The sequence below is a fragment of the Dermacentor variabilis genome, chromosome 7, assembly GCF_050947875.1.
Source record: "Dermacentor variabilis isolate Ectoservices chromosome 7, ASM5094787v1, whole genome shotgun sequence".
Classification (NCBI taxonomy): Eukaryota; Metazoa; Arthropoda; class Arachnida; order Ixodida; family Ixodidae; genus Dermacentor; species Dermacentor variabilis.
In genome coordinates this window covers 48,659,020-48,685,211 of record NC_134574.1, presented here as the reverse complement: position 1 = coordinate 48,685,211, position 26,192 = coordinate 48,659,020, and the positions used below count along the sequence as shown (strand labels likewise).

Below are 26,192 nucleotides of genomic sequence, written 5' to 3'. Positions count from 1 at the left end.
TCGCCGTCACAGCCGAAGAATTCTTTCTTTAACCATCTATCGGCACCTTCTGTGGGAAGAATCTATCAGCGCCGACGTCTGTGCTAGTCTTACTACTGTCGAAGTTGGGGGCTGGCTTGCCTCCACCGGTGCTTGGGTTGCGCTTCTGGCTGTCGAAACTCGGGATTTAAGTGACGTTGGTGCTGCCGCTCTCATACGAGCTCCCGTCGCCGCCGGCACCGTGCCGAAGCCATGAGGAGAAAGGGAGCGCGCCAGCAAAGCTCCTGATCCTATACCTCCTGATCCTATACCTCAGTCCGCTTTCCCTCCCGCCCCCCACCCACCGGCTTGACCTGTGATTGGTCTGCTCCGATGTTCGCCTGGCTCGGCTCCTTAAAATCCTTCAATAATTTCAAAATATCGACAAGCTTTGATCCAGCCGACGACGCCAGTGATAGGCTGAACGGTGGCATGTGACCTTGCTCCGCCCCTTTGCCGCCATGAAAGTTCCTGCGGGCCGGGCGGCGTATTTGGAACATCCAGCAGGGACAACGCATGGCAACCGCAGCGCCACGCTATTGGCTGCCGCCTGCGGGGACGCGCCGTGGCGTCATGCCTAACAACGTACTCTCATCACCAGCGGTTTCTCGTAGCTTGTTGTGGGTCGTGGCCGACGCCATGGCCAACGTTTTGTCGTGGCTGGCACGCAGGACGCGGGCTATGCGAAACTGGCGTAGCTGTGTGCTAGCGCGGTCGCGAGCCGAGCGGTTGACGCGACTTTCCGTCCCATCCATCGAAGCGCCCTCTCCGTCCTGCCGATTGATCGGAATCGAGACCTACGGTGGTGCGACAGTTTACGCTGCGAGGATCGCTGGGCGAAACCCATGCCGACAAGATCGGAACTTGTGAGATGCAGTCGTATTCCACCACTACTACTAATAATATGCAGCGCGATGCCCTCAAGAGGAAACAAAACGCCCTTGCGATTACTGTGCTGCTCACGTCCTGTTAATACAATTCGGCATTCATCGACACGGCGTGAAAGCACTGAATAGTGTTTTAACGTATGTGCGCTGCCACAAAAAGTTATAGACAGTCCTGAAAGAGCCTATATTGTGTTGGATGCTAAGAGTTCGCTCTAGATATAAATAAATGTTGCAGGTATGTGCCAATTTCTTCACTTAATTGCAGAGAACTCTCTCGGGCCGTGTTGCAGATGCGAAATGCCACTTTTATAATGTATTTTGTTAGAATGTTAAATATAGATTAAAAACTTCTGTTCAAAAAGAAATTCCCATCTTTTTACAACTGGGATAAAAAATGTTGGAGGTGGAAAGCTGTTATAATGGCATTGTGCAAGCTAAAAGTGTAATTTAAGAGCACTGCTTTAAGTGAATTTCTAAAGCACAGCAATTTTGCTTGCTTTTTTGTTTTATAATCTAATATGTACATCTTTGAAAGGCAGCCTGACCCTCTTTAAATTCGAAATATTGTACACAGACTGGGAACACTGCTTTACAATACACTTGCTGAAACTGCCGTATCAGAACACCCTAGTACACAATAAGTGTCATTGCCAATAAAACAGCCCTTTCTAAAGGGTTTGGTCTCCATCTACATGACCTCACGCCAACATCAAACAGGAGAGGGGAACATTTTAGTTAGTTGGACTGCGTACTACACTGACATTACCACATCTGAAAAGCTGGATGCGTCATACCACAGTAGGGACACAGCCATGGTATATATAGTTTTAAATTTATAAAGCTTTTCGCTTTGAACAACATATTCACAAGGAGTTAGAAGTACATAATTCTCGGGACATGAATTAGAGATCAATCTTGGAAAATAATATATTCATAGGGTGAGTGTGCTTGTGACGCTCTTGTAGTACTATCTCAAGGTGCTGTTCAGCTGGAATTCCCAGTTAACTGGAATCATGGAGACTGTAGGTACAGTTTTTAATGTTGTTAGTTACACACAAGTAGAGTCTTATCAATGTTTACAACCATAGACCATTCCCTTTAAAAAATTTCTGGCATTCTTATATTTCCATTCAGAAGAATCTGATCACCGACACAAGTTAAAATTAAAAGATAACGGTGCCATCGCCAAAATGTTTAACTGACATGAAAGGTTCTACCCTTCTACAAGATCATTGAAATAATACTGAATTATATGGGCCCTAACATTGATAATATGCAAACATTTGGATATATGTCTTGAGAAATAGAAAGACGACAGACAAACCTAACAAATTGTTTTTTTTTAGGTAGGATATTTCCTAGTTGAATATTTAGAGGAATTTTTATTACTATCGTCTTAGGTATTACCTTATCGTGAGGCCATCAACAGTTACTAATAGCTGAATTGTAATAGCAAACACTTCCTGAAATCAATGTTGAGCATCAAAATGGGTATATTTTTTACTGCGAACAACATTGAGGTATTTGGCTACTGCTATTAGTAACCTACAGGAAATGCAAGTTACGGATATGCAATGGCAAATAGTGATTTTCTACATACGGCCTAACTTATGTACCAGGATTACGGGCATCGTATGGCAGTCTTCAGGCATGCTGGCGAGTAAACTTGTGCATCTTCAGGTAAATGTTGCCTAATTGTTGTCTGCGCTGCAAGATTTTTGGAGTCTAGTGCAAACAGCAGCTACCACGTGCAAGAATGTATGCAGTGTTCGTTCTGTTACCGCTGCCTGCTCTGCTTTAAACTTCTGGGCTTCCAGTCAACGTTGAGAATAACTATGAAATTACATTTGGAACACTGTTGGCTGCTCTATTATCACTGACAATTTAAAACCTACCACTACTTCATCAACCATACGGGTTTCTCAGTTTGATAAGTGGAAAAATTGTTCTTATTTTTTCCAAAGTAAAGCGACCCAGTGCTACTGTAAAGTAGTCTTCCCCACATTATTTTATCTTGGAACATAGCACTTTACTAGGTTTGTGAAGAACTATGATATCTCGGAGCTACCAAGTTTCAGTATCGCCCTATTTTATGTTTTTCGTTTAGCTAAATTCTCGCAGATTAACTGCAGGTGGGCCCCTATCACTTACCCTCTGAGGCTTACGTACAAGCGCTCAAATCCGCTAAGGCTATCTTCATGTCAACAGCTGTTCCATTTCTGCTGAAGGGCAGTGTTAAGAAATTTTGGCATCTCATAAACCCAGCATGTGAGTCATTCATTTCACTTGAAAGCCATAATGGTGATAGCATTTTTTACTACTTATGTGCTGCAACATTAAACGACGTGTTTGTTAAAAACTTTTGCCCTGTTTTAAATGTACAGCTACCATATCTGTACCACATTGATTTTTCCTTTATGTATACTGTCTTTGTTGATGTACCAGGTGTTCCTAGTGTTCCTAAATAAACTAGCTGATTCATTATGTAACAGCGCATCTCCTGGTTACGATTCTATATGCACTAAATTTTTAAATAATATGTCACTCTATAGTTACATTATATTAACAAAATTTTTCCAGCTATCTCTTGACACATCTAGTTTTCCTACAGACTGGAAAATTTTGAAGGTGGTTCTGCTCCATAAGTCCGGCAATAAAACTTCACCCTTTCATTATCGCCCCATTTCGCTCACTAGCACATGCTGTAAACTACTTGAACATGTGATATTTAAATCATTAGTTAGTTTTCTTGAAGATAATGCTTTTTCCCACATCTGCACAACATGGCTTTTGTAAAACATACTCGTGTGAAACTCAGCTCTTGTCATTTACTCATAAATTACACCATATTATTGACGAATCACCCAGTGCGTACTGCCTATTCCTGGACTTCCCTAAGGCATTCAACAAAATGTGTCATCAGCTGCTACTCCACAAACTAAGTTTTCTCAACCTTGACCCTAACCTTTTTAAGTGGATTGAATCCTTTCTTCTTAACCGACTATAATTTGTTAGTGCTAATGGCCATAACTCATCCTTCACTAGCATTCATTCTGGCGTTCCCCAAGGGTCCATCCTTGGACCCCTTCTATTCTTAATTTACTATAATGATCTGGCTTCCATTGTTTCCTCTGACATCCTTCTCTTCGCCGGCGACTGTAATTTTCCGTGAAATTAATACCGATAGGGATACTAGCACTCTCCAATCTGACATATTTGCTGCACTTAAATGGCGTAAAACATGGCAAATGGAACGTACAAAAATGTAAGATTATGTGTGTCGCCCAAAACACTAGCAGTTCTCCTACTTATCTTTTGAACAATGTTCCACTAGAATCTGTCACATCTTATAAATACTTCGTCTAAAACATCCTGGTTGTCAATGCAGAGGCCATGAAGGCATTCTCTGGTTGATTGGTGCGGTGCTATGCGGTAGATCACGACAGTACCAGAGCCGTTGCACACTTTCGGTCGACTTTAACTGGTCATCTAATGAGGAGTCATTGGGCATTTCTGGCAGTGGCGGACTTGCCGGTGTAGTTGAGAAGAAATAGTGCAATAGGTCTATGAAGGTGAGTCATTAGGTGGAAGCTGTTGGTACTCTCACAAATGACTCAGTCGTGAATAGGACATGCTGAATGTATGAATTGGACAACAGGTAGTGGTTGTCTTCCTTGGCAGAAAAGTAGTGCTCGTACTATGGTGGCGTGAACTGCAGGCAAAGCCACATTTGATGGCCTTTTTTAACGGTAACATAGCCATCCCTGTGGCAGCCGTTGCATCTTTTGTCGTTGAAGACGAATGCTGTAGAAGGCCTCAACTTTGTTGGTAATTTGTATTTGGGGCTGCAGTTCCTAAAGCTGCTTAGACGGTGATGGTCAATTTCCATGCTTTCCTCACAAAGGGGTGGTAGCAGTCAATAGTTATCCAATGTCGGCGCAGGAATCGAGACAAAAATCAAGTCGGGCCATGGTTTGACATATCTTCTTATTGTAATCAAGTGCTTCGGTGAATTCAGCTTCGTATTCATCAGTCATGAGCTCTTCTATTTGGCTGTTAATTTCAGTGAGGCAACGGACCTTGTCGTTGAATTCGTTTAAAAGCACTTGCAAGTTGGTAAGCATCAGTTTGGTTTCTTGCAAGGCTTCCGTTGTGGTGGCAGCCACTCGGGGTAGCGGTGCTTCAAATGACGTTGCGCTGACAGCGTAGTCGGTCCATGATCGGTTGTGTGTACGGCAGTCTCCTTTTTGGTTTCACGGCACTATAATATAACGAGCGCAGCGACTGCACGCCTGTTGGTTACCGTTGCTCGGTGCAACTCTTCTATTTGCAGCCACGTGGTTCTGGCACACTTTTCCTTCTGTTCACAACAGGTTTCCAAAGGTGCAGGAGGTGTGGATCAATTGTTGGTTGTTTGTAGTGAGTGCTATGTTTTTGGCGTTGGCCATTCCTCAAAGTCTTCGATCGTGATAAGACCAGTAGTCAGATGATCTTGTCTGAAGTCCATCCAGTCTGTTAGCTTGGTGGTGCAGCTTCTTCGACGTGGGAAGTTTGTGTTGCACCATTCGGCTTGCGGGAATCGGCAAGTTAGTGCTTTGCCAAGACGCATTTCTCAATTGATGCTGTTGCCCACTCTTGTAGGGTGTTGCAAATCAGTGATAATGGTGAGTTGATGCTCCTGTATGACGTGCCTTTGGTCGTACTTCTGGTGCAGCCCCACACTTTGCAAGCCCCATGCTGCATGCATGGCATGGAACCCACCTGGGATGAGTTGTCCATTACAGCCTGTTAGCTGTTCGTTTTGGCGATCTAGTCGGTTGAAGTTGATCCATTCGGTTGAAGCAGAGGTGTAGATGTTGAGGACGCTGAGGCTGGGATCACCACAGTCTCTAGGCGCAATCTCGATGAAGACATGGTTGATGCCATAGTCATTGAAGATATGGTGGTTCTTAGGAGCTTAGTCGTCAGGATGGCCACACATGCTTCTTGGGTTCTGTGCGTGTATGAGGAAGCATACTGCCTTCTCATACCAAGATTGTGTCAAGCTGCCAATCACTCTGGTAATGCAGCACGTCATGGTAAGTCTGATGTAATGGTGCTCGTATTTGCAATGTAGTATGTCTTGCAATATTTCATCATTATTTCGTGTCATGGCTGTGCAGTTTTATGACGCTTGAAGCGAATAAGCAACGGTGGCCATACCTGCCAGTGTGAACAAATGCACTGCTCGGATGACTTGGCATTCAAGTTTTTGTGCCCTCTGTTTCTTGCTGCGAATATGCTAAATGTGTTTATAGGGATTGGTTAGGTCCAATACAACAATGAGCAAGTCGGCAAGTAAAAGACCTGAGAACCGTTTGGACTGATATGGCAGGAGCCACAGAAGCTCTTATTTGTTCTATTTCCTTCTAATCTCGCAGCATGAGGCATGAGACACACACACGCCGGCGTGTGCCATATATAAAAGGCGGCGAAGATGACAATGGCTGCTAGGGCGCTCCACCCTTTTAGGAGAAGAGCAGTGGTGCTCAAGAGTCGGGCAATGTTGGGAAGAAAACAATGGTGGAAGTTGAGCAGCCCAAGGAACTCACGGAGCTTCTGCAGTGACGTTGGCAAGAAGGCTTCAACTGTCTTTTCTAACGGTCCGATTCCTTTAGGAGCCACGCGGTGTCAGAGAAAATGTCGTGTGCACCAGACACACTTTGCGGGGCTGATGAGAAAGCTGTATTCTTGGAGCTGAGAAAACAGCAGGTGCAATGGTTGCTAAGCTGCTCAGGGGAATAGCCACCAGGAGGTCATCGAGGCATGCGAAGGGGAGTCCCTGGGTAACCTCGCTGATAAACCTCTGGAACGTCTGAGCAGCGTTTCTCACTCCGAACAGCATGGAGGCATACTTCAAAAGCCCGAGTGGTGTCAAAATTGCAATCTTTGGGATGTCCATTGGCTTGATAGGGATATTATGGTAGGCCTTCACTAAATCTATCTTGCTGAATATTACCATTCCAGCTAGGTTTGCTGCAATGTAATGAATTTGAGAGACTGGATAGGGATCAGGGAAGGTGCACGCATTGAGCACAGGGTAGTCGCCGCATGGGCGCCAATCGCCTGGGTCACGCTATGGTACCACGTAGAGAGCTGAAGACCAATAGCTCAATGAAGGACGGATGATACCCAGTTGCAGCATGTGGTTGAATTTTCTCATTGCGATGGCAAGGCGGTCACCAGCGAGGTGTCTGGGTCGGTAGAATACTGGGGTGCGTGTAGTGACAACATGATGCACGACGTTGTGATATACGTTTGTGATATACTCAACATTAGAAGGTTGTGTAATGGATGGGTAGTCGGAGAGAATTGAGGTGAATGCGGATGATATCTGCGAAACCATTCTAGTGGTTGATATCACAGGTGCGAAGATGCCTTGTATAGACATCCTAGTTGTATCCATGAGTTGACGAGCACAGAGATCAGAGAACCCATGCCCAATATGGCCATACCTACATCTGCAACAATGAACATCTATCGGAGGGTGTGTCGCAGACCCAAGTCAATGGCAAGAGATCGCTATCTATATGTGTCAACGAGCAGTTGGCTGTTGAAGGGGCATGTTTTTTTGCATGCTGGCGATCTAATCGCGTGGCAGGAACGATGCTGACCACTGCACCTGTGTCCATGAGAAATCATTTTGCAATCCTGTCAGTGCTGAAGAACAGGCGGCTTGTTGCACGGCAAGAGTCACCGATCGTCATCAGGGACTGTGGCATGTTTCTCTGCCAGCTGCAAGAGGAACAGCACTGACGTGCACTGGCACCGAATTTGTTGTGATACCAGCAATATGTGCTGCAACAAGGGCCAGAATGTGAGCTGCACCGGGAACAGAATCTGGAACGGTAATCGCAGTCATGCCGACGAAGTTCGGGCGAGGACCATAGTGCAGTAATGGTCTTGGCAAGTTTGTCAATCATTTGCTCAAGGCGACACTGCCGATCTTCGAGGTGCAGCAGCTGAACGGTCGTTGTTGCCACAGTACCTCTAGCTGAATAGTCAGTGATGCGGTCGGCCAGCTCTGCAAGATTGTGGAGGGACATGTCTTCTGGTGTGGTGGCCAAGGAAACCACCAGACTATGCGGCGGGCACTCAAGGAACAGTTCACGCAGCATCAGGCTGTTTGTGGCCAGCCTACAGTCACTGAGAAGCTGCCGCATACAATGGTCGACGAGCTCTTCGTTGAGAAGCTGCTGGAGGCGCCTGAGTACAGAGCTGGACTTGCCTTGCAGCACTGTCGTTTTGAAGTGGTCATGGGGGGTGGTGTCATGGGGTATATACGCAACATCTTGGAATTCCTCAGCCACCTGTGTAGATAGTGCTGAGACAGCGTGGAGGAACCTCGCGTGCTATGAGGTAATACGCCGATGGTCAAAGATGCGCGCCGTCTGAGTAAACCAGGCTGCCGGATTTTGTGGCCATAAAGAGGGCAGGTGAATCTGCAGCGCGGCGGGGCCCTCTGCGCTGGTTCATATCTTGTTCGTGGCCTTGCTCATAGTGTCGTGCTCGCCATACAATCATGTCCAGGTCACCACCATATAGAGACCGAGGTTAGGTCCACTACAACAATGTGTAAGACGGCGAGCGAAAGACCTGAGAACCATTTGGACCAATGGATTAGCCGAAGAGGCTCATTTTTTTATTCTGCTTCCATTTCCTTCTAATCTCGGAGCACGTCATATATAAATGATGAGGGAGGAAGATGACGATGGCTACTAGATTGTTGTTGAGAATAAGTTAAAAATTGGCAGTGGCTTAGCTCGGCTATGCCAGGTTATAAGTAGCAAAAGCTAAGGCATAGCACGGTTAGCCTTGGGTAATCTTGATTGCAAGTCCAGATTAGTCTGGTTGTCTAGCTAGGTTGCGGCGCTTAGCCAGTCGTTCAGTGTGCTGTTCGTCTGTTTCCTGGGCGATTCATTTCCTCATCTCATTCGATGTTGATTCCAGGCCTCCTCCTGCTTATCAGAATTGTCGCCATCCATACTGCCGCCTCAAGTGTGGTTGCGGCGCACGCAAGCTCTCCTTTTCGATCCTCCGACATGTTATCAGGCATGCAACACAGCTGGCGAAGCGAGCAGAGGTGAACACGACGAGGAACACGGTGTGACGAGGAACCTCCGAGCCTGGCCACGGCAAAATCGCAAGTTCGCGGCCAGTAAAGCTTTCGCTTTAAAATAAAGCAAGCAGCACATGTAGAATGCAGCGGGAAAAACTTGACAGCCGCATTATCACGAGGGGCCTTGACTCCACCCCTGCTAACACAGCCCTCGGCACGTTGCAGGAAGTCAGCAGACCAAAACTGGCGTTGTCGACCTAGTGCGATCAGGCTTAAGCCCATTTAAACTATTCTGAACCTCCAAAGCAAGCAGACACCAGCCATTGTAGCCTCCTCATCTGCAGTGGCACCCTTAGCGGCAGCTTCTGTCCCTATAGCAAACTTGGCCTGAAGTTTTGTGACCTATAGACAAGTATTATCACAAACTGTGCCTCAGGTGACGAACGCATCAATGGCCATAGCCATGCAATTTCACATGTGGAATGTTTTCGTCCACACTCTGCTGCGGCACATGGCGCCGCTTCTTTGGCCGCTTTGGTGAAGGGCCACTTGGTGGTCGTCCCGCCGATACTCGCTTGGAGCCTTTTGTCACTCCTGGACGTCTTCTTGAAGTCGCTGTGGGCTGCACTTTAATACAACGCCCACGCCTTAACCCGAGGCCAAGAGCAGCATCGATAGCCATCATGGCCCCGACACCACGCTTCTGCTCCTGAAGTCTATTTAGCCGTTTAGTGGCACTAAGCAGGTGCCTCCTGTAAGTTGTGTTGCCTTTATCCTCAGCATGAATTCGTCGCATCTCCTCAATGAGAGCTTCAAGGTTGCTGTCCACATCCTGCAACAATCATCAATTTGTTAGAAATTGTAACGAAAATTAGCTTTTCAGTAAATAAAAGGTGAGAATCTCCTGAGGAAGGGTCCTTCAGTATATACTGTAGTATTCTTCCATGAATCCTGAATTTATATTTTGCGGTTAAAATCGACACCATGATTTAAAGATAAATGGTATTACTCACGCAAAGCTTCATATAGAATTTCTTCAAAGTACAGAACATCAACAGAGTTGTATACACATACATTAAAGCAAAAAATAGAGCTACTTGTTGCATATTCATGTTTTTTACATAGTTAGGATGTAGAAAGGAAGACACTAAATGAAAGCGTGAAGCACAAACAACTGTTTATACCTGTTAGTGAACACGTGTATATACATGGTGATAGGCATGGGATATAAGATGCAGCTAGAGCATAACATGCGATAACATATAAGCAGAGACCGCCGCCACCTGCTGGTGTCTGTGAACTCTACCTTCACTGTTGTGAGCCTGACTAAGGCAGTGCTCATGTACTTGTCTTAAGCACTTTTCAGTGGCCATAAACTTGCAGCAATGTTTAAGGGAGGTGCCTACGTAGGCTATATGAAGTGAGAATGAAAAGAACTAGTAAGTAATACAAGTACCATAGCTATTGTTTAGAAAGGCGCATTAAGGGCTATAATTCACACGCAAGACGCCTGCCAAAGGGCAACTGCAGTATCAAGACCTGAATTTAAGGCAACGTGAGCACCACACGTTGGTTTTAGATGTGAGGACAGGAAGAAATCCTGCACTATGGCTCTTGGCATTCCAAGGTGAAAGCAAGTTGGCTGAGAAACAGTAGGTACCCCAAAATGGTGGTGCAGATTTGCCAAAATATCCTGCTGGAGAAGAGACAAATTTCTAAAAAGCATGTGGTGTTGCCTGACACACACGTTACATAGGACGGAAAAGACAGTCCAATGTTACGACACTAAAGTGCAGTTTTTCACCTCACAAAAAGAAAATGGGTGACTGCACACACACCAGACGAAAGTGCAAGAGCCTGTCAGTTAAAGCATATGCGAAAACAGACCAAACGCGAGAGCTTCGTGGTTTACCAGATTTCACTATCACGTGGAAAAGTGCACAGTGCTCAATGATTAAAACGTAATACTGGGACAACATGGTGGCCGGTAGCTCGTTGTGCCATGGGTGGGTACTGGTGACACTGAGATAATGCATTTTTATTTCACATGGAAGTGAGAATCTTTTTAGTGCATCGTAACTGCATTCGGCCTACTCAGCGACTCACCAGTGGCACAAGCACCGACTGCCATGCTGTCTATCGCTGAGCACTATACACAGAGCAGACTAAGTGATGTGCGAGCCTATGGGAGCGAAAATACACATGCCAACAACAGGTGGCACCCAGCAATTCCGAAGACAGCTGCAAATAGTACAAGTGTTTGCTACTGTTACAAAGAATAAAGGTAGATTCAAGAGCAAAAACAAAGGCAGAGAGAGAAAGCCTGGCTAACTTGAGGTAAAGGAAAAAAATGACTTTCGTAAGAGAGAGAAAGAAAACGTTATTCAAAGTCCTCCTTGGGCTCAAGGGAAGCGGGGGGCAGTGCCTGAGTTACGTTCACAGATACAAAAATATCTGCAGTTTGGGTCTACGACGCCTTTACTTGTTATGCTTCAACTACATATATCACATGCCTATCACCATGCATGCACATATTCTGAGTGCAACACATGCCTGACTTTCATCATCTCTACATATCAACTATCGTACATCTTCCTCATCTGTATATGTGAGCTGCACAGCATCTTTGCGAGGCAGCACGAGGTCAGCTGGAATAAAGCTGTTCCTTATAATATATATTTACCAATGGTGATAAACGGTTCCTAGTTTTTGCTTTGTTCTTTCGTGTCTTTTTTCTTCATTTTTGTGCCAAGTATAGTGCATAATGATTATGAGCTGTATGCAGTCAGAGGGCATACCTTTTTAGCCAAAGCTACTCTCCTTGGGACATTTCCTATGAAGCTAACGCAATGGTTTACCCTTATTATAAGCCATGTCACCCATTACACGTACTGATTCGTTCCTTTATGAGAATGATACAGTGAAGGCCGAAAATAGCTGTACTGTTAGTTTATATAGACTTTATCTTGTATAGGTGCATCATAGAAAGTATGCTTACAGTGATTCAGACAGTTATGGCAGTGGAATGCCGGGGGAATTTTCCTGAATATTACAAACTACAGAAGCAGAATGTCAGATGCTTGATTACTTCCCAGTCAGCTAGTTGCATAATTTGGTGCTACTTATTTTTTATACCCGATCTTTTTTAATAAGCCGACAATGGAAACTGGGACGCACCTGGCTGTCTTGCTGCTCGAGGCCTGATGCTGACGGACAAACTTCTTGTTTAAGAACAGCTGGATAGTCTTGTTGCTCTTCATCTTCATTAGCAGCGACAGTTTCATGCTGAATTTGTGGGCCATACTGCTCACTTTGCACTTCAATGGGGTCACAGAAGCTGGCAAAAAATTCAATGCCTGGGCACGCATCTCCAAGCGCAAGCCTTCCCAGTTCGTGGTGGTCAGCTATTGTAAGTGCTGGGCAGTTAGGGAAAATGCCGCCAAAATGCTTGTGCACAAGTGCCTGGTGTTTGCAGAAGGCACCTGTGCAACCAGCCGGACATGTACACAGGCCTATGTCTCCACACACATCATACACTTCGCCATTCTCTCCAAAACTTGGCACAGAAAAGCAGTTGTCCCCAAGTGAAATAACAGATGCTTCAGCTCCTTCTGGTGCCTTCTTTAAGATACTGTCATAGAGCATGTGTGGGGACACGGTTATGTGCATGCTTCAATATCCTGCTATTGAAGTAGAGCTCCCACACTTTTGCTATGGACTTCACTAGAGCAACAGCGTTGAAGGCTTTCGTGCGGGAAAGTACAATGTCCTTGAGGATACGAATGGACGCCTCCGCAAAATTATTCATGTTGTGGCCACGCGTTATCACCTTGGTATGAAACATAAGGACCCACTCTTCTTTCCGGTTTAAAAAGGCTTCCACACGTGAAAAATAAGATGTTTGGGAGCTTTCTCGTAGTTTTATAGTAGCGCTCTCCAACTTTTCAGGGCTGTCCGCATACATGATCTGAAATAAATCAATGCAACGAGTTATTCAAAGCAGCTATAGTGTTATACAGTTCATGTTGTTTTGAAATGCTTAGGGAAAATAAAGATCCAAGTGCACTTTTAGTTGGTGAAGAAACTTCAAGGACACCTAAGCACTTCTTACGAGTTGTCAATGCAAAAGCATTAATATCTATTGAATGCCGCTGTGTGGTCCTTTGAGTAGTGAACTCCTCGCGGGTAAGCTAGCACCTTGAGACGTTTGGCCAACGCCTCCTATATAGCACAAGGCTAGTGCACTTTGATCTGTGATGTCAGGCTACCTTTCCCAACTGCCATAGAATCTTATGGGGATGCTCCTGAGTAAGCCACGGTGATTTTAACATCACCGCTTTTGTCACGCTGGGCTTGACAATGGAAATTTTGGTCCAAGTAGCGTGATGTCTTAAAACATAGTGCACGGGCCCGCTATCATGGAGGTGCTCGTTTAGCCCAGTGGGTAAGAGATTCGTCTCCTGAGTATGGGATCGTAAGTTCGAAACTCACTACCACCAACATATTTCCTTCCAAATTAATTGTTTTTTATACATTCATTTCTTTGTAATGATTACCGACATAAAGTTAGAATGTAGGTGAGAGCTTGCGCACACAAGGAACGCAGTAAATAACACAGGCTTCTTAGAGCGAATGGGTGTGGTGCCATGGCGATGCCCTCTCCCCTCACGCAACGCCTGGTGCACCAGAAGGTGTTCCCTTTCCCATGTGTTGTTCCGTTGAGGTGCGCAGTCATGTGGCAGCACAGCCAATAGGAATTTAGGTGCCGTTTAGCTGCTACAGATGCCCTGTTTTTCGCTCAATGGGCAATTTGATGCTCTTGCGCAAAAAAATACTATGTTAGCACTCCTGTGCCGATAGCTACTTAAGTGGCAGTAGTAACAGACATATTTCAACGAAGCTCCCTATTAGTTGCAGTTCTAAAATGCTGAAACAATTATGCCAGCAGCCAACTTATCACCTGTGATTGTTTATAAACTGTAAAGCTCTGCGCACTCTCAACAGTGAAGCATATAGTACCAAAATCCTAGTACCTAGTAATGTATGAGCACGATAGCAATCACAGGAGGGTATCTTTTCCTGAAGCTTATGTGAAATTGTTTCTGCAGCACACACCTGCTGGAACGCTGACATGAGAATTCTTCTCTGCTCTTTTGCGACATTGTTGTGAGCTGCCGTGAGCCACCTCCACTCTGCTTGTGCAACGTGAAAGAAACAAAGCAGCTGTGTCCCTTGGGGCCAAACAGCTTGAAGGGCTGCTTTCTCCGCCGCTGAATTATCCGTCATGAAGGCTTGAGGATACTGCAAATGGAGAACAAAGCATTTAAAACCGCTAAATAAGAATTTGTTGAAGGCATACATGTGAACTGCTAGGTGAAGAACATCTAAGAAATAATGTTTTGTATTGCCTATAGCTTTCATTTGTTTATAGTAACAGATTATGTCCCTGTGTTGTAGTGGTCTTTTGTAACCAGCATACACATAATTACGCACAAGTAGACTTTTAGCAAAAATGAAACTGAGGCAAAATTATACTGTAGCACACCAGTGCCCATAAAACACAGGGCAGTGCAAGGTGCCTTTGAGCATCGACTTACTTCGAAAGCAGTATACAAATACTAAAGAACAACTCATCATCATCATCATCAGCAGCAGCAGCCTGGTTACGCCCACTGCAGGGCAAAGGCCTCTCCCATACTTCTCCAACAACCCTGGTCATGTACTAATTGTGGCCATGCCGTCCCTATAAACTTCTTAATCTCATCCGAACAACTACACGCAGCGTAACTTCACCAAATGTGACAAAAACAGGGCCCTCAGGCACATTAAGAAAAGAATAAATCATGCAACGCATTAAAATAAGACATTAACAAAAGTGCTACTCTCGTTGATCCACACATGCTGTTGATAAAGATAATGTATTTCTTACTACACTGCAGAGCAAATACTGGTGCCCATGCCTAGTATTCAAGCCATTGCAAGCCAAGGTGACACCTGTGGGAGCATTGCGCACAATGTTTGCATGCTCCTGCGTTTTGTTCAGTTGTAATCTTATTTTAGTATGGAACTCCACCACCATGATGGTGGAAGCATATAAATTGCATGAAGTATTGCAATGCCCAGAGCCCTGCCTCTACTTTGTCTGCGTGCCTTTTTTGTTAGCACTGAGATGGGTGGTTATACACAACCTTATTACTCTAATTGATGCTGAGTGTATCGATGTTGATGTCTTTTCTATGCTGTTCTGGACATCTTGCACTTATGATATCACAGCACATTTTGTTTCTCTCCCCCTCCCCCCTAAGTGGTGTACCATGTTTCTGACAAGGTACATTTCAAGACTTAAGCAAATCTTGAAATGACTAGCGGAAGTGTAATGTAGGCATTTACCTTCTCAGTGCAATGCATATCTGCCAGAGAAAGCATAATCAAAGGGCTAATATTGTTTGTGTGGTTCAACTGTTCTACCACAGAAAGTACATTGCTCAGGTGGCCATTTTATAACACAGCTTGTGAGCATAATGTCTGCAGTGTTATTGTAGGCGAGCTCAGCTTGCATTATATGAACTGTGGATATGGGCAGTTGTCATGATGTGGATGGGATGACTGCACGCATTAAAAACATCAGTGGAAGAAGACGTGAGGGCAGTGGTGAGTGCAGGGTTCTCTTTTATTTGCCATTCTAGTGCCATCCGAGCAACTTTGTGCAAAAATCGTTAACAAGCTTATTCGACTTCACAGCTCGACCTATATAGTTGTGTGTTAAAGACATTAGCATGCTCTAAAGTGCATTTACACAGAATTAAAGGTAAGTGTCTAAACAAATGAGCACAGGCTGCTTTTTTAGCTTTCTTTTTGGTAAAGTGTTTGCACTTCAAAAATCACTGGTTTTGATTGTGTCATTTATCTACATAAACTACAGATCCAATAAACTGAATTGGTTCAGATGTTTGTATTATTCACATGGAATTTTTTAAGCAATGGCAAGAACTAGTAGAAGGAATATTATAGTAAGCTGTTACAGCAGCACGACCATAGTGTTGTGACTACTATGGAGCTACACTACCAGCGTAATGCTATTTTCCGTGAGCACTGGTGATTACCACAGGTTCATTGTTTAACTGAACTTAAATGCTCCTTCATAAAGGATTATAAAAGTAATAGTTATCACTAACCTAAAACAATATTTACTGTTTCTTTATAGTGAAGCATACAACACCATTTTGAAATCTCAAGAGAGGCTACGCCTTTGACTCCATATTTTTGAGCCACTTACACTGAGCCCTCCGAAGCAGGTTGGGTAGCATTCCTTTAACAGTGTGAATGCAGTGCAGTAGCATTGCGCGGACTGGGAGTTGTGAATAAGCACAGGAACAGGTACTGCACCAGCATTCGTAGCAGCCAGTAGTACCATGAGTGTGCTGTGTGAGGTATCACAGGATGATGTCCAATCTATGAAGATAATTTCTCTAGCTGCATTCAGCTCCTGTGTGCGTCTCATTATTGGAGTCACAACCAAGACCACCCAGAACTGGCCATCCTCTGAACGAACCAGCTTGACATCGAGGCTTGCATTGAGTGAAGAAATGCGAAAACATTTAGGAAGACTTAAGGTGACTTTTGATGAAAAAACAACTAACATGGTCTGTCCACCAAACTAAAATGTGTCTAAGAGCATACATAGACCTGTTATGTGCAGAACGGTGTGCAAATAATATCTGAACTGAGGTGACCGCAGGAACTTCAACTAAAAAGCTGCATAAGTTTGTGTGTGTAAAATCGAACAAGACAGCAATGTCACACATATCCTAACTCCTAACAAAACAAGCAAATGAAACCCACTTTTATGACTAAATTCATGGATACAAAGTGCTCAATTTATGAGTTGTGAACAGGAATCATTAATGCAGCAGACTTTCATGACAGTTGACAGCTGCATTGGTGCTTCTTCTGTTTATTTAATGTGCCTGTGAGAATTGGGCACCATGGTGAGAAGCTGAAGGCAGCATAAAACTTAATAGATATGACGACAAGTAAAACGAAAATTTCAATGTTCTAATTTAGTTCTGAAATTGTGTGCCACTGTCTAATAAGCTCGCAACATTGTTGTTACTAGTGTTGTAAAAAAAATGTTCAATAGGTGACAAACAGTGTTGCTGAACAAACATCATTACTGTCCCTTTGTAAACATGGCCACGTCACTTGAGGTGGCTCAAAATGGTACTTTGAGACACGTAACAAAACAACTTTCTGCTATAATTTTCGACAAGTGAAGTAAAGCATATTATAAATCATTCGAGAATGTAAGGTACGTATGTGTAATGCATTCTTGTTACATCAGCAAGGTGAAATGCAGCAGAGAAGTTACAAATGGTGGGGCAACTGTGAAAAACTCCTCACCTAGGTCAATGACCTCAAGTGTTTAACGCCAGTAGCTATAGCAGCTGTCAAAACGATACCAAAGACAGATCGCTAGGTAACTGGATTGAAGTCCTGGATCACCCAATCACACTTTATGACATGCTCCAGCTTCGGAAAGTGTAAGCAAGACAGGTACCATGGCAGCTTATTGAACAGCTTAAGCGGAGAGTTTAACAACAATTTTAACATGGCATAAAAAGAAAGGGACACAGCTGCTGACCGCAAGTGTCATTTCGCAATGTGACAGTCTTCGTCCTCATATTACCTGTGCAACAGTTGCAAATGTGTGCCAGTTTCTCCAAGGGCACCAGACCTGACTACGAGTCTCCCCAGGGCCTCTGAAGAAGGTACATCAAGCGGTTCGTGACCATTTTTGTAGCCAATGCAGATTCTTCTTTCGCTGACATTTAGGCACTTTGGAAGTGTTTTAAGAAGGGTGCTGATTGTGGGGAATATTACGGAGGAAGTTTTCTTAAAGGCATTCTCAATCACATAATAAATTATTCAGTAGAAACATTTGCTTACATTCCAGTGGCCTTCATACTTAGTTATTTGGTAAGGGGTGCATTACCCTAAGGACACAGTGTCACACTAACCACATCTGTCTTATGGCGGATATCATGGCATTATTTTGCAAGATACATACAATGTTAGGTAGCACCAAATCTACAGAACAAACACAGTAAAAACACCTGTCTGCAGCACTGCTGGGTTCCACTCTATTGAACTCTGCCCATTCGGCTGGTTTTGGTTCAAATGTGTCACGCTGTGCTATGTACTAGCCCACATACAGCACCAAATGTTAGATGTACAGTATTGACAAGTAACAAAACAACCAGTCAGAGGGAGTTCTGTCTGTGACCAAGTAACTTGAGGTAGGGCAACCACAAAGGCTATCATAAGCAAGCCATGCGGGCACTGAAAGTTAGTTTGCACTTTGAAAACAAGCTATAGGATGTGCTACTTGTGTGCCGTGACACAGTGCAGTTACCAAGATTCATTGTGCTTTAAATACAGTGCATGCCATTTTTCTCAAGCATTTACAACAATTTGGTAATTTTCACTGCACAAGTGTTTGTAGTAAATACAACAGAGGAAGAGAGACAGCACATCAAGTTGAGTGCAAACTAGCCCAGTTTTTCCTTTTTCTAAAGCCATATGTCACTCCGGAACCCCATAAACAGGCAAACATATACTGCCATAGCTAGCATATATTTAACATACAAACACGCTGGTTAAAGCAGTGAGACAATTTTCAGTCAGACATTGAACTGGTATTTTTTTAATAGAACCGCTATTGACAAAATTTTTGAATCTGACACCCAGGTTAGTACATGGATTAGAATTGGTGCAAGAAGAATAAGCATGTTCACTTTGTCCGGTGCCAACTTTCCCTTCGTCAAGTATCACACAGTGATGTTGCAGTTGTATGCAGTTTTGACATATTATCTTTCCATGACATATTGTTACAGTACCCTCAGGCTTCAGTGGGGACATGATGGCCCTTTGCAAAAGACAAAAAAGCTGTTTTGCTGGTTCGCACTTCCCGCTTACCATCTTTGCTAGTGCTGCATGTTGCCTAAAGTTTATAGATAGTGTAAATATTTGGTTGCTTCCTCCTTGTAACAATATTAAAAATGTGCCATCTTCCCTTCATTGTTCCCTTCATCTTCCCTTCATGTTGCAGGTTTCTACATATTTGTCTCGTCAAACATTTGACCTTTCTTTGAGCTTTTCACCAATTTGACATCACCCTGCCATCTACTAGCCACCTGGTTAGCTTACATGGTAGAGCAGTTCAGTTGTCCCAGAAAGACAGTGGCCTATGGTTCGGGTCCCGGACCAGGTCATATTCTTTTTCATCTGCAAGGCTTTTCTTTCGAAGAACACGTACTGGTTTCTTTTGTAGAAATTTGCTACGGTTGGGTGTACATATCATTTTCCCTTCGCTAATTATATAGAACTATTTAAAATCTTAGATGCCAAATCTCCATTGACTGAGAACACACACTGCCCTATGTCTTCATGGCATTCCCAATCTGTTCCCAGTGTTCAAACCACATTGTCTGGCACTGACACGACCTTATGGAAATTTTAAAAAAAATCTGTTGTAATTGAAGTCCCACAAAAGCATTAAGTGCAAATGACTTTCTGGAGCCCTAGCTCGGTAGTGCAGTATTTTAATTGTATGCTCACCTTGTTTGGCATACAGTGGCATCTTCTCTGTAATTTTCAGGAGTGGGTCAATGTTTCTCCCGAAGTTCTTCTCGCACCAGAGCTTGTGCCAGTAATATATCGCTGAAGGCACTGGGTCGACTGCTGAGTTGGCAATGAGGAGGTACCCATTCTCCTGCACCACCAGTTTGCTTTCATGAAGCCTGATGGCTTCAGCTGGGGACATGCCGTTGTCGAAATACTCCAGAAAGGTTTGCTTAGTTTGGGATGTTGGTGTTAGATGACGAAGGGCCTCCGCAGCTGTTGTGCTGTGACTGCGGCCGTTATGGTGCAACAGTTTTATAATCGCTAGCAGTGGCTTCTTGCCACGCAGGAAGGCATCATTTCTTCGTGTGTTCCTGTTGACCTTTTTTATCTTAAAGTCTATCTTGGCAGGGCAGTGCACTGCAGGCTTCCCCAATGACCTGCTGTGCTTGCATTCCTTGCAGCGCCATATTTTATGGAACACCATCCTGCAAAAAGTAAAAGTAAGCACTATTTCAGTGACATGAAATATGAAAAAAGCAACTTTATCACCTCCCACATATGCTACCGGCTAATGGCTTGGTTCAAAGAAGGGCTATACGCCTGTCAAGAGGGCACTCGTGAGTACCTCTACACAATAACTTTCAAGTGCGACTGACTCTACGAAATTCGCCAATATCGCGCTCGTAATGCTAGCTTCGGGTCGATGCCAAGCGCAGTCGACCTGATTATGTGACAAGAGCGCTGTCGTTACATCACGGGAGATGCCATTCCTAATGTAAATCCATTGGCGGTTATTCTTTCGTTGCAAGTTTGCTTTCCTTTTCTTGCGCTCCCAATCGCTGACGTGGCGCAGCATCATGTACTTGAAGGAGCGTGTTATGATCTTCATTAATACTAGAAGTTTTAGTATATTCCATATCCGAAAACGCGCCACTTTTACCGAAACATTTGTGTTCTACAAAAAAAAATACTTTGTTCGAATTTTAATGGAGAATTTGCAGTACCTATGACACGTTGCTGTTGGCTGGACGAAATGTACAACCCACGACGTGTTCGTCTTGAAGCCGTAGTCTTCCACCCAGCGACAAGCGTCATCTTCATTCGCGATGTTAGAACGAAGGACTTCAACATCAGTGGACGAATTGATATCGTCCTTCACGCATTCCATCGCGAAGTGTGTCGACGTCCGACAATCACTGTCCGCTGCGGTCATAGCGCGGCTGGCAAAACCAGCGTGGCGTAAAAAAAGGAAAAACACTCCGGACACTAGTCGCAGAACAACGTTGGCACAGCCGTCAAAAACGAAACTTCGCGTATAAAAGAGCAGTCCGAACACTCCAGCCTGGCAGAACAATGCTGAGACAGGCGTCAAAAACGCAACTCTCTGGAGAAAGGCAGACCGATCACTAGTCAGCACGTGTTAAACGGTGAAGAACCATGCCTGCGACGTCTGGAACACGGTGTAGTCTAGTCAGGTCTAGTCAACAGGAGAGCACCGGGAACGAGAGTTATCGCTTGGCGCCGTTGCTAGGAGTGACATCACGGCGTCCCTCAGGCTCGTAAGCCAATAGCGCGGTGCTGCGGTTGCCATGCGTTGTACTTTCTGGATATTCATAATAAGCCGCCGGGCGAAGTGCGCGCGTTCCGCCTGTTGTGCTATGCACACTGCTGCGCTAATTTTGTTCCGGGAGGGCGGAAATGCCTTGTTGCTGTGCTGTTGGGTGCCGAAACCGGACGAAGGATGGCAAGAAGTTATTTTGCATCCCGCGCTGCAACCAGAACCTAACCAGGAGAAAAGTATGATTGCACAGAATTTGACGGAAGCATTTGAACCGTCGGTAACTGAACAACTATGCTAGGAAAGTAACGTCGAGCGATACGAAGGTGCGAGAGAAACTATACACGTGTGTGTGCTGAGCTGCGATAGTATTTAATTCGGGTGCATGAATGTTGACGGCGGAATTCTGCGGAGATTACTGATTTTAGTGCATTATGATCCCGTTGATTTAGCAAGTGCAGCATGACCTAGCATGCAAGTAAATAGTGTTGCAGAAGCGCATTAGCTCGCTGACAAATATCCGCATTGCGTTACGTGCGCAAATTCAGCAAATTTCAGCAGCGAATTCGACTTTTATATTTCCCTGTGTTTGTGCGCGCGTTATTAACTGCGCTTCACAATATGTCCGAAAAGTCACTTTCCTACTCTGCATATCCTAATCGTATTTGGTGCATTGCATATGAGAATAAATATATTCCTAAGTGCCTGCATTACTCAACTTTTCAAAACAAATTCTGCATAGCCACTGCTATCGGCCATCAAGTAATAAAGTGTAATACAATATATCAAAGTGGATTACATACAGCTGCGACCTCGTTCCTTCCAAGTTTCCCTTACACTCGAAGACGTTTCAATAATAGGCGAAGCAATTTTACTGATGAAAAACACACAACTGCCAATTAACATAAGAAAAACGCAGGAACCGATACATGGTTTAGCCAGCAAAACACAGCGCAGTAATAGCTAGGCCAATCCGCGTGCGTTTCGTATAAGGTCCCTCTAAATCTTGTCGGGCTGCAGCGGTGCACGGAGGCGAAAAGGCATCAACACAACGATGCGCGTCATGATTCAAGTTTACGTGGCGACGTCGCACGGTTCCCGAGAACAGTCAACCGCATTCACAGACGCGCACACACTACGCTTGATGTTGGTGTGCCGCGAGATTAGATGCTCTGGCAGCCCGAACACGATCGAAGAGACTCGCTTACGCAATACCACCGTTTCAGAATGTCACGACAGTTTCACTGCCTCGTAGCATTGAACCGCAAGACAAAACAGTTGTAGTGTAATCACTACACGACAGACACACTCAGCGTCAACAAGACTGTTGGCGCACTCGTTACCACAGACACATACACAAGAAGTTTAGTTACCGTGAGGGTCGGACGTTTCAGCAACGTTATGTCGAAAGTTTTCGGTCCAAGCAACTGTCAGCATTCTCTTTTACACGAATTCTTCGTTCAACGTAACCGCTATGTGTACGCAGCACACTTACAAGCAAAATAAATAACAGAGCAAACGGGATTAAGCGCAAGCAATCACTAAGGCTCGCGCGGTGATTGAGCGCAAACGAACGAAATGTAAACATGCGGAATCGAGGCGATCAAGCCCTCATTCCGCTTTCTTGAGCGTTTTTCTTTCAGCGCCCATTTGAAATTAAAGGACTAGATTAAGCAGTTCGGGCCCTTCTTTCGTTTTTCACCACAGTCAGGCACCAGTAGGTTTTATTGCCGCGCGTGTGCATATTTTTTCCCCTAACGAATGCCGCGGCGCCGTAGTTTAGCGTGGGCGCCGTCTGCTACAGAAGATTCGTACGTGGCGCGCGTGACAGATGTCGTTACCTCGGAAATTATCATCATCTTCATCAGCAGCAGCCTGGTTACGCCCACTGCAGGGCAAAGGCCTCTCCCACACTTTTCCAACAACCCCGGTCATGTATTAATTGTGGCCATGTCATCCCTGCAAACCTCTTAATCTCATCCGCCCACCTGACTTTCTGCCGCCCCCTGCTACGCTTCCCTTCCCTTGGAATCCAGTCCGTTACCCTTAATAACCATCGGTTATCTTCCCTCCTCCTTACATGTCCTGCCCATGCCCATTTCTTTTTCTTGATTTCAACTAAGATGTCATTAACTCGCATTTGTTCCCTCACCCAATCTGCTCTTTTCTTATCCCTTAACGTTACACCCATCTTTCTTCTTTCTTTAGCTCGTTGCGTGGTCCTCCATTTGAGTAGAAACATTTTCGTAAGCCTCCAGGTTTTTGCCCCGTACGTCAGTACTGGTAAGACACACCTGTTATAAACTTTTCTCTTGAGGGATAATGGCAACCTGCTGTTCATGATCTGAGAATGCCTTCCAAACGCACACCAGCCCATTCTTATTCTTCTGATTATTTTGGTCTCATGATCCGGATCCACAGTCACTACCTGTCCTAAGTAGATGTATTCTCTTACCACTTCTAGTGCCTAACTACCTACCGTAAACTGCTGTTCTCTTCCGAGACCTTTAAACATTACTTTAGTCTTCTGCAGATTAATTTTTAGACCCACTCTTCTGCTTTGCCTCTCCAGGTCAGTGAGCATGCATTGCAATTGGTCCCCTGAGTTGCTAAGCAAGGCAATATCATCGGCGAATCGCAAGTTACTAAGGTATTCTCCATTAACTTTTATCCCCAATTCTTCCCAATCCAGGTCTCTGAATACCTCCTGTAAACACGCTGTGAATAGCATTGGAGAGATCGTATCTCCCTGTTTGACGCTTTTCTTTATTGAGACTTTGTTGCTTTCTTTAGGGAGGACTACGGTGGCTGTGGAGCCGCTATAGATATCTTCCAGTATTTTTACATACGGCTCGTCTACGCCCTGATTCCGTAATGCCTCCATGACTGCTCAGGTTTACACAGAATTAAGCGCTTTCTCGTAATCAATGAACGCTATATATAAGGGTTGCTTATATTTCGCAGATTTCTCTATCACCTGATTGATAGTGTGAATATGGTTTATTGTTGAGTACCCTTTACGGAATCCTGCCTGGTCATTTGGTTGACAGAAGTCGAAGGTGTTCCTGATTCTATTTGCGATTACCTTAGTAAATAGTTTGTAGGAAACTGACAATAAGCTGATCGGTTTATAATTTTTCAAGTCTTTGGCGTCCCCTTTCTTATGGATTAGGATTATTTTAGCGTTCTTCCAAGATTCCGGTACGCTCTAGGTCATGAGGCAATGCGTATACAGGGTGGCCTGTTTCTCTAGAACAATCTGCCCACCAACCTTCAACAAATCTGCCTTATGTACGAATTTCTTCCGTTCCCTCCTCAAGTCTTGGCTAATTCAAGTTCTTACAATCCTATGGTCACTGCAGCGTACCTTGCCGAGGACGTCCACATCTTGTATGATACCAGGGTTAGCGCAGAGTATGAAGTCTATTTCATTTCTAGTCTCGCCATTCGGGCTCCTTCCACCTCCACTTTCGGCTTTCCCGCTTGCGGAAGAAGGTATTCATCTTACACAAATTAGTCTGCTCTGCAAACTCTACTAATAACTCTCCCCTATGCCTATGCCATAATCCCGCACTGACTTGTCTCCAGCCTGCTTCTTGCCTAACTTAGCATAGAAGTCGTCCATCAGTATAGCGTACTTTCTTTTTACTTTACCGATCGCCGATTCCACATCTTCATAAAAGCTTTCGACTTCCTCGTCATCATGACTCGATGTAGGGGCGTAGACCTGTACAACCTTCATTTTCTACCTCTTATTAAGTTTCACAAGACCTGCCACCCCCTCGTTGATGCCACAGAATTCGTGTATGTTACCAGCTATATTCTTATTAATCAGGAATCCGACTCCTAGTTCTCGTCTCTCCGCTAAGCCCCGGTAGCACAAGACGTACCCGCTCTTTAGCACTGTATATTCTTCTTTTGGCCTCCTAACTTCACTGAGCCCTATTACATCCCATTTACTGCCCTCTAGTTGCTCAAACAGCACTGCTAGTCTCGCCTCACTAGATAAAGTTCTAGCGTTAAACGTTGCCAGGTTCATATTCCAATGGCGGCCTGTCCGGAGCCATGGATTCTTAGCACCCCCTGCTGCGTCGCAGGTCTGACCGCCGCCGTGGTCAGTTGCTTCGCAGCTGCTGGGGACTGAGGGCCGGGGTTTGAATGTTGTGTTCATATAGGAGGTTGTGGCCATATAGTGCACCAGGGTGGCCAATCCTGCTCTGGTGAGAGAGTGCGTTGCCGGTTTTGGTCACCGGGATCAGGCCACACTCCAGGCCTGTTTATGCAATTTTATCAACAGGTGGTTCTTTTTTTTAATCCGGTGGAATATTGCGCGGCACCGCGATTCGAACCACGAACCTCTTGCACGCGAGGCGGGTATTCTACCTCTAAGCCACCGGTGCGCCTCCCCTGCACCTCGAAAATTATAGAGGGAACTCACGGCTCCTACCCTCGGCGCGCCCTCTAGCGGTGAGCTCCGGAACCTGGCCCCCCGCGTGACAGCTGACACCGTACAGCGAATGCCCGACATAGAAGAGCTCCGCTGTTAAATTAATTCAAAACAAGAAGTTTGGGTGGCACTTAGAACTTTCATAGCGCGAGCCTGCCTGGGAAGAAATTAAATACGGAGCCTGCCCATGGCACGTGAAGCAACGGCTCTCAGTTTTATTCCGGCGTCGATTCGGGACAGCTGTCTCTATCCTTCGCAACTCAGGCAAGCCCAGGCACGTACCCAGGAATGTTTTTCGTGACTCAGGCAAGCCCAGGCATGTACCCAGGAATGTTTTTCGGGCGGGGGGGGGGGCAACCCAAGGTAACTTTCTGTGCAAATGAGGAGGGTACCTTTACTACAACAAGTGTTAATAACGCCCATCATGATCCATAAAGTAGCGTAAACCAGCAAAAAAGAAATGAAATAAAGTGTATCTCCCAGGTATGCCTTTGAGGTACACCTCTACTTCACTTGGCAAACAAGGAACCACGTCATATGGACTCGCGCAGGAAAGAAGCC

At 44.9% G+C, this 26,192-nt stretch overlaps 1 protein-coding gene and 1 pseudogene across 1 annotated transcript; both read right to left on the bottom strand.

The window, feature by feature from the left end:
• Nucleotides 1-5,517: 5,517 nt before the first annotated feature.
• Nucleotides 5,518-16,566, bottom strand: LOC142588619 (uncharacterized; annotated as a pseudogene).
• Nucleotides 16,567-18,908: 2,342 nt separating this feature from the next.
• LOC142588618 (uncharacterized) lies at nucleotides 18,909-20,962 on the bottom strand. Its single transcript, XM_075700452.1, has 3 exons — nucleotides 20,631-20,962; nucleotides 19,621-20,111; nucleotides 18,909-18,928 (listed from the first exon to the last, which is right to left on the bottom strand). The coding sequence occupies exons 1-3, from the start codon at nucleotides 20,837-20,839 to the stop codon at nucleotides 18,909-18,911; spliced, it is 720 nt and encodes a 239-aa protein (XP_075556567.1). The 5' UTR covers nucleotides 20,840-20,962.
• Between the last annotated feature and the right edge of the window lie 5,230 nt (nucleotides 20,963-26,192).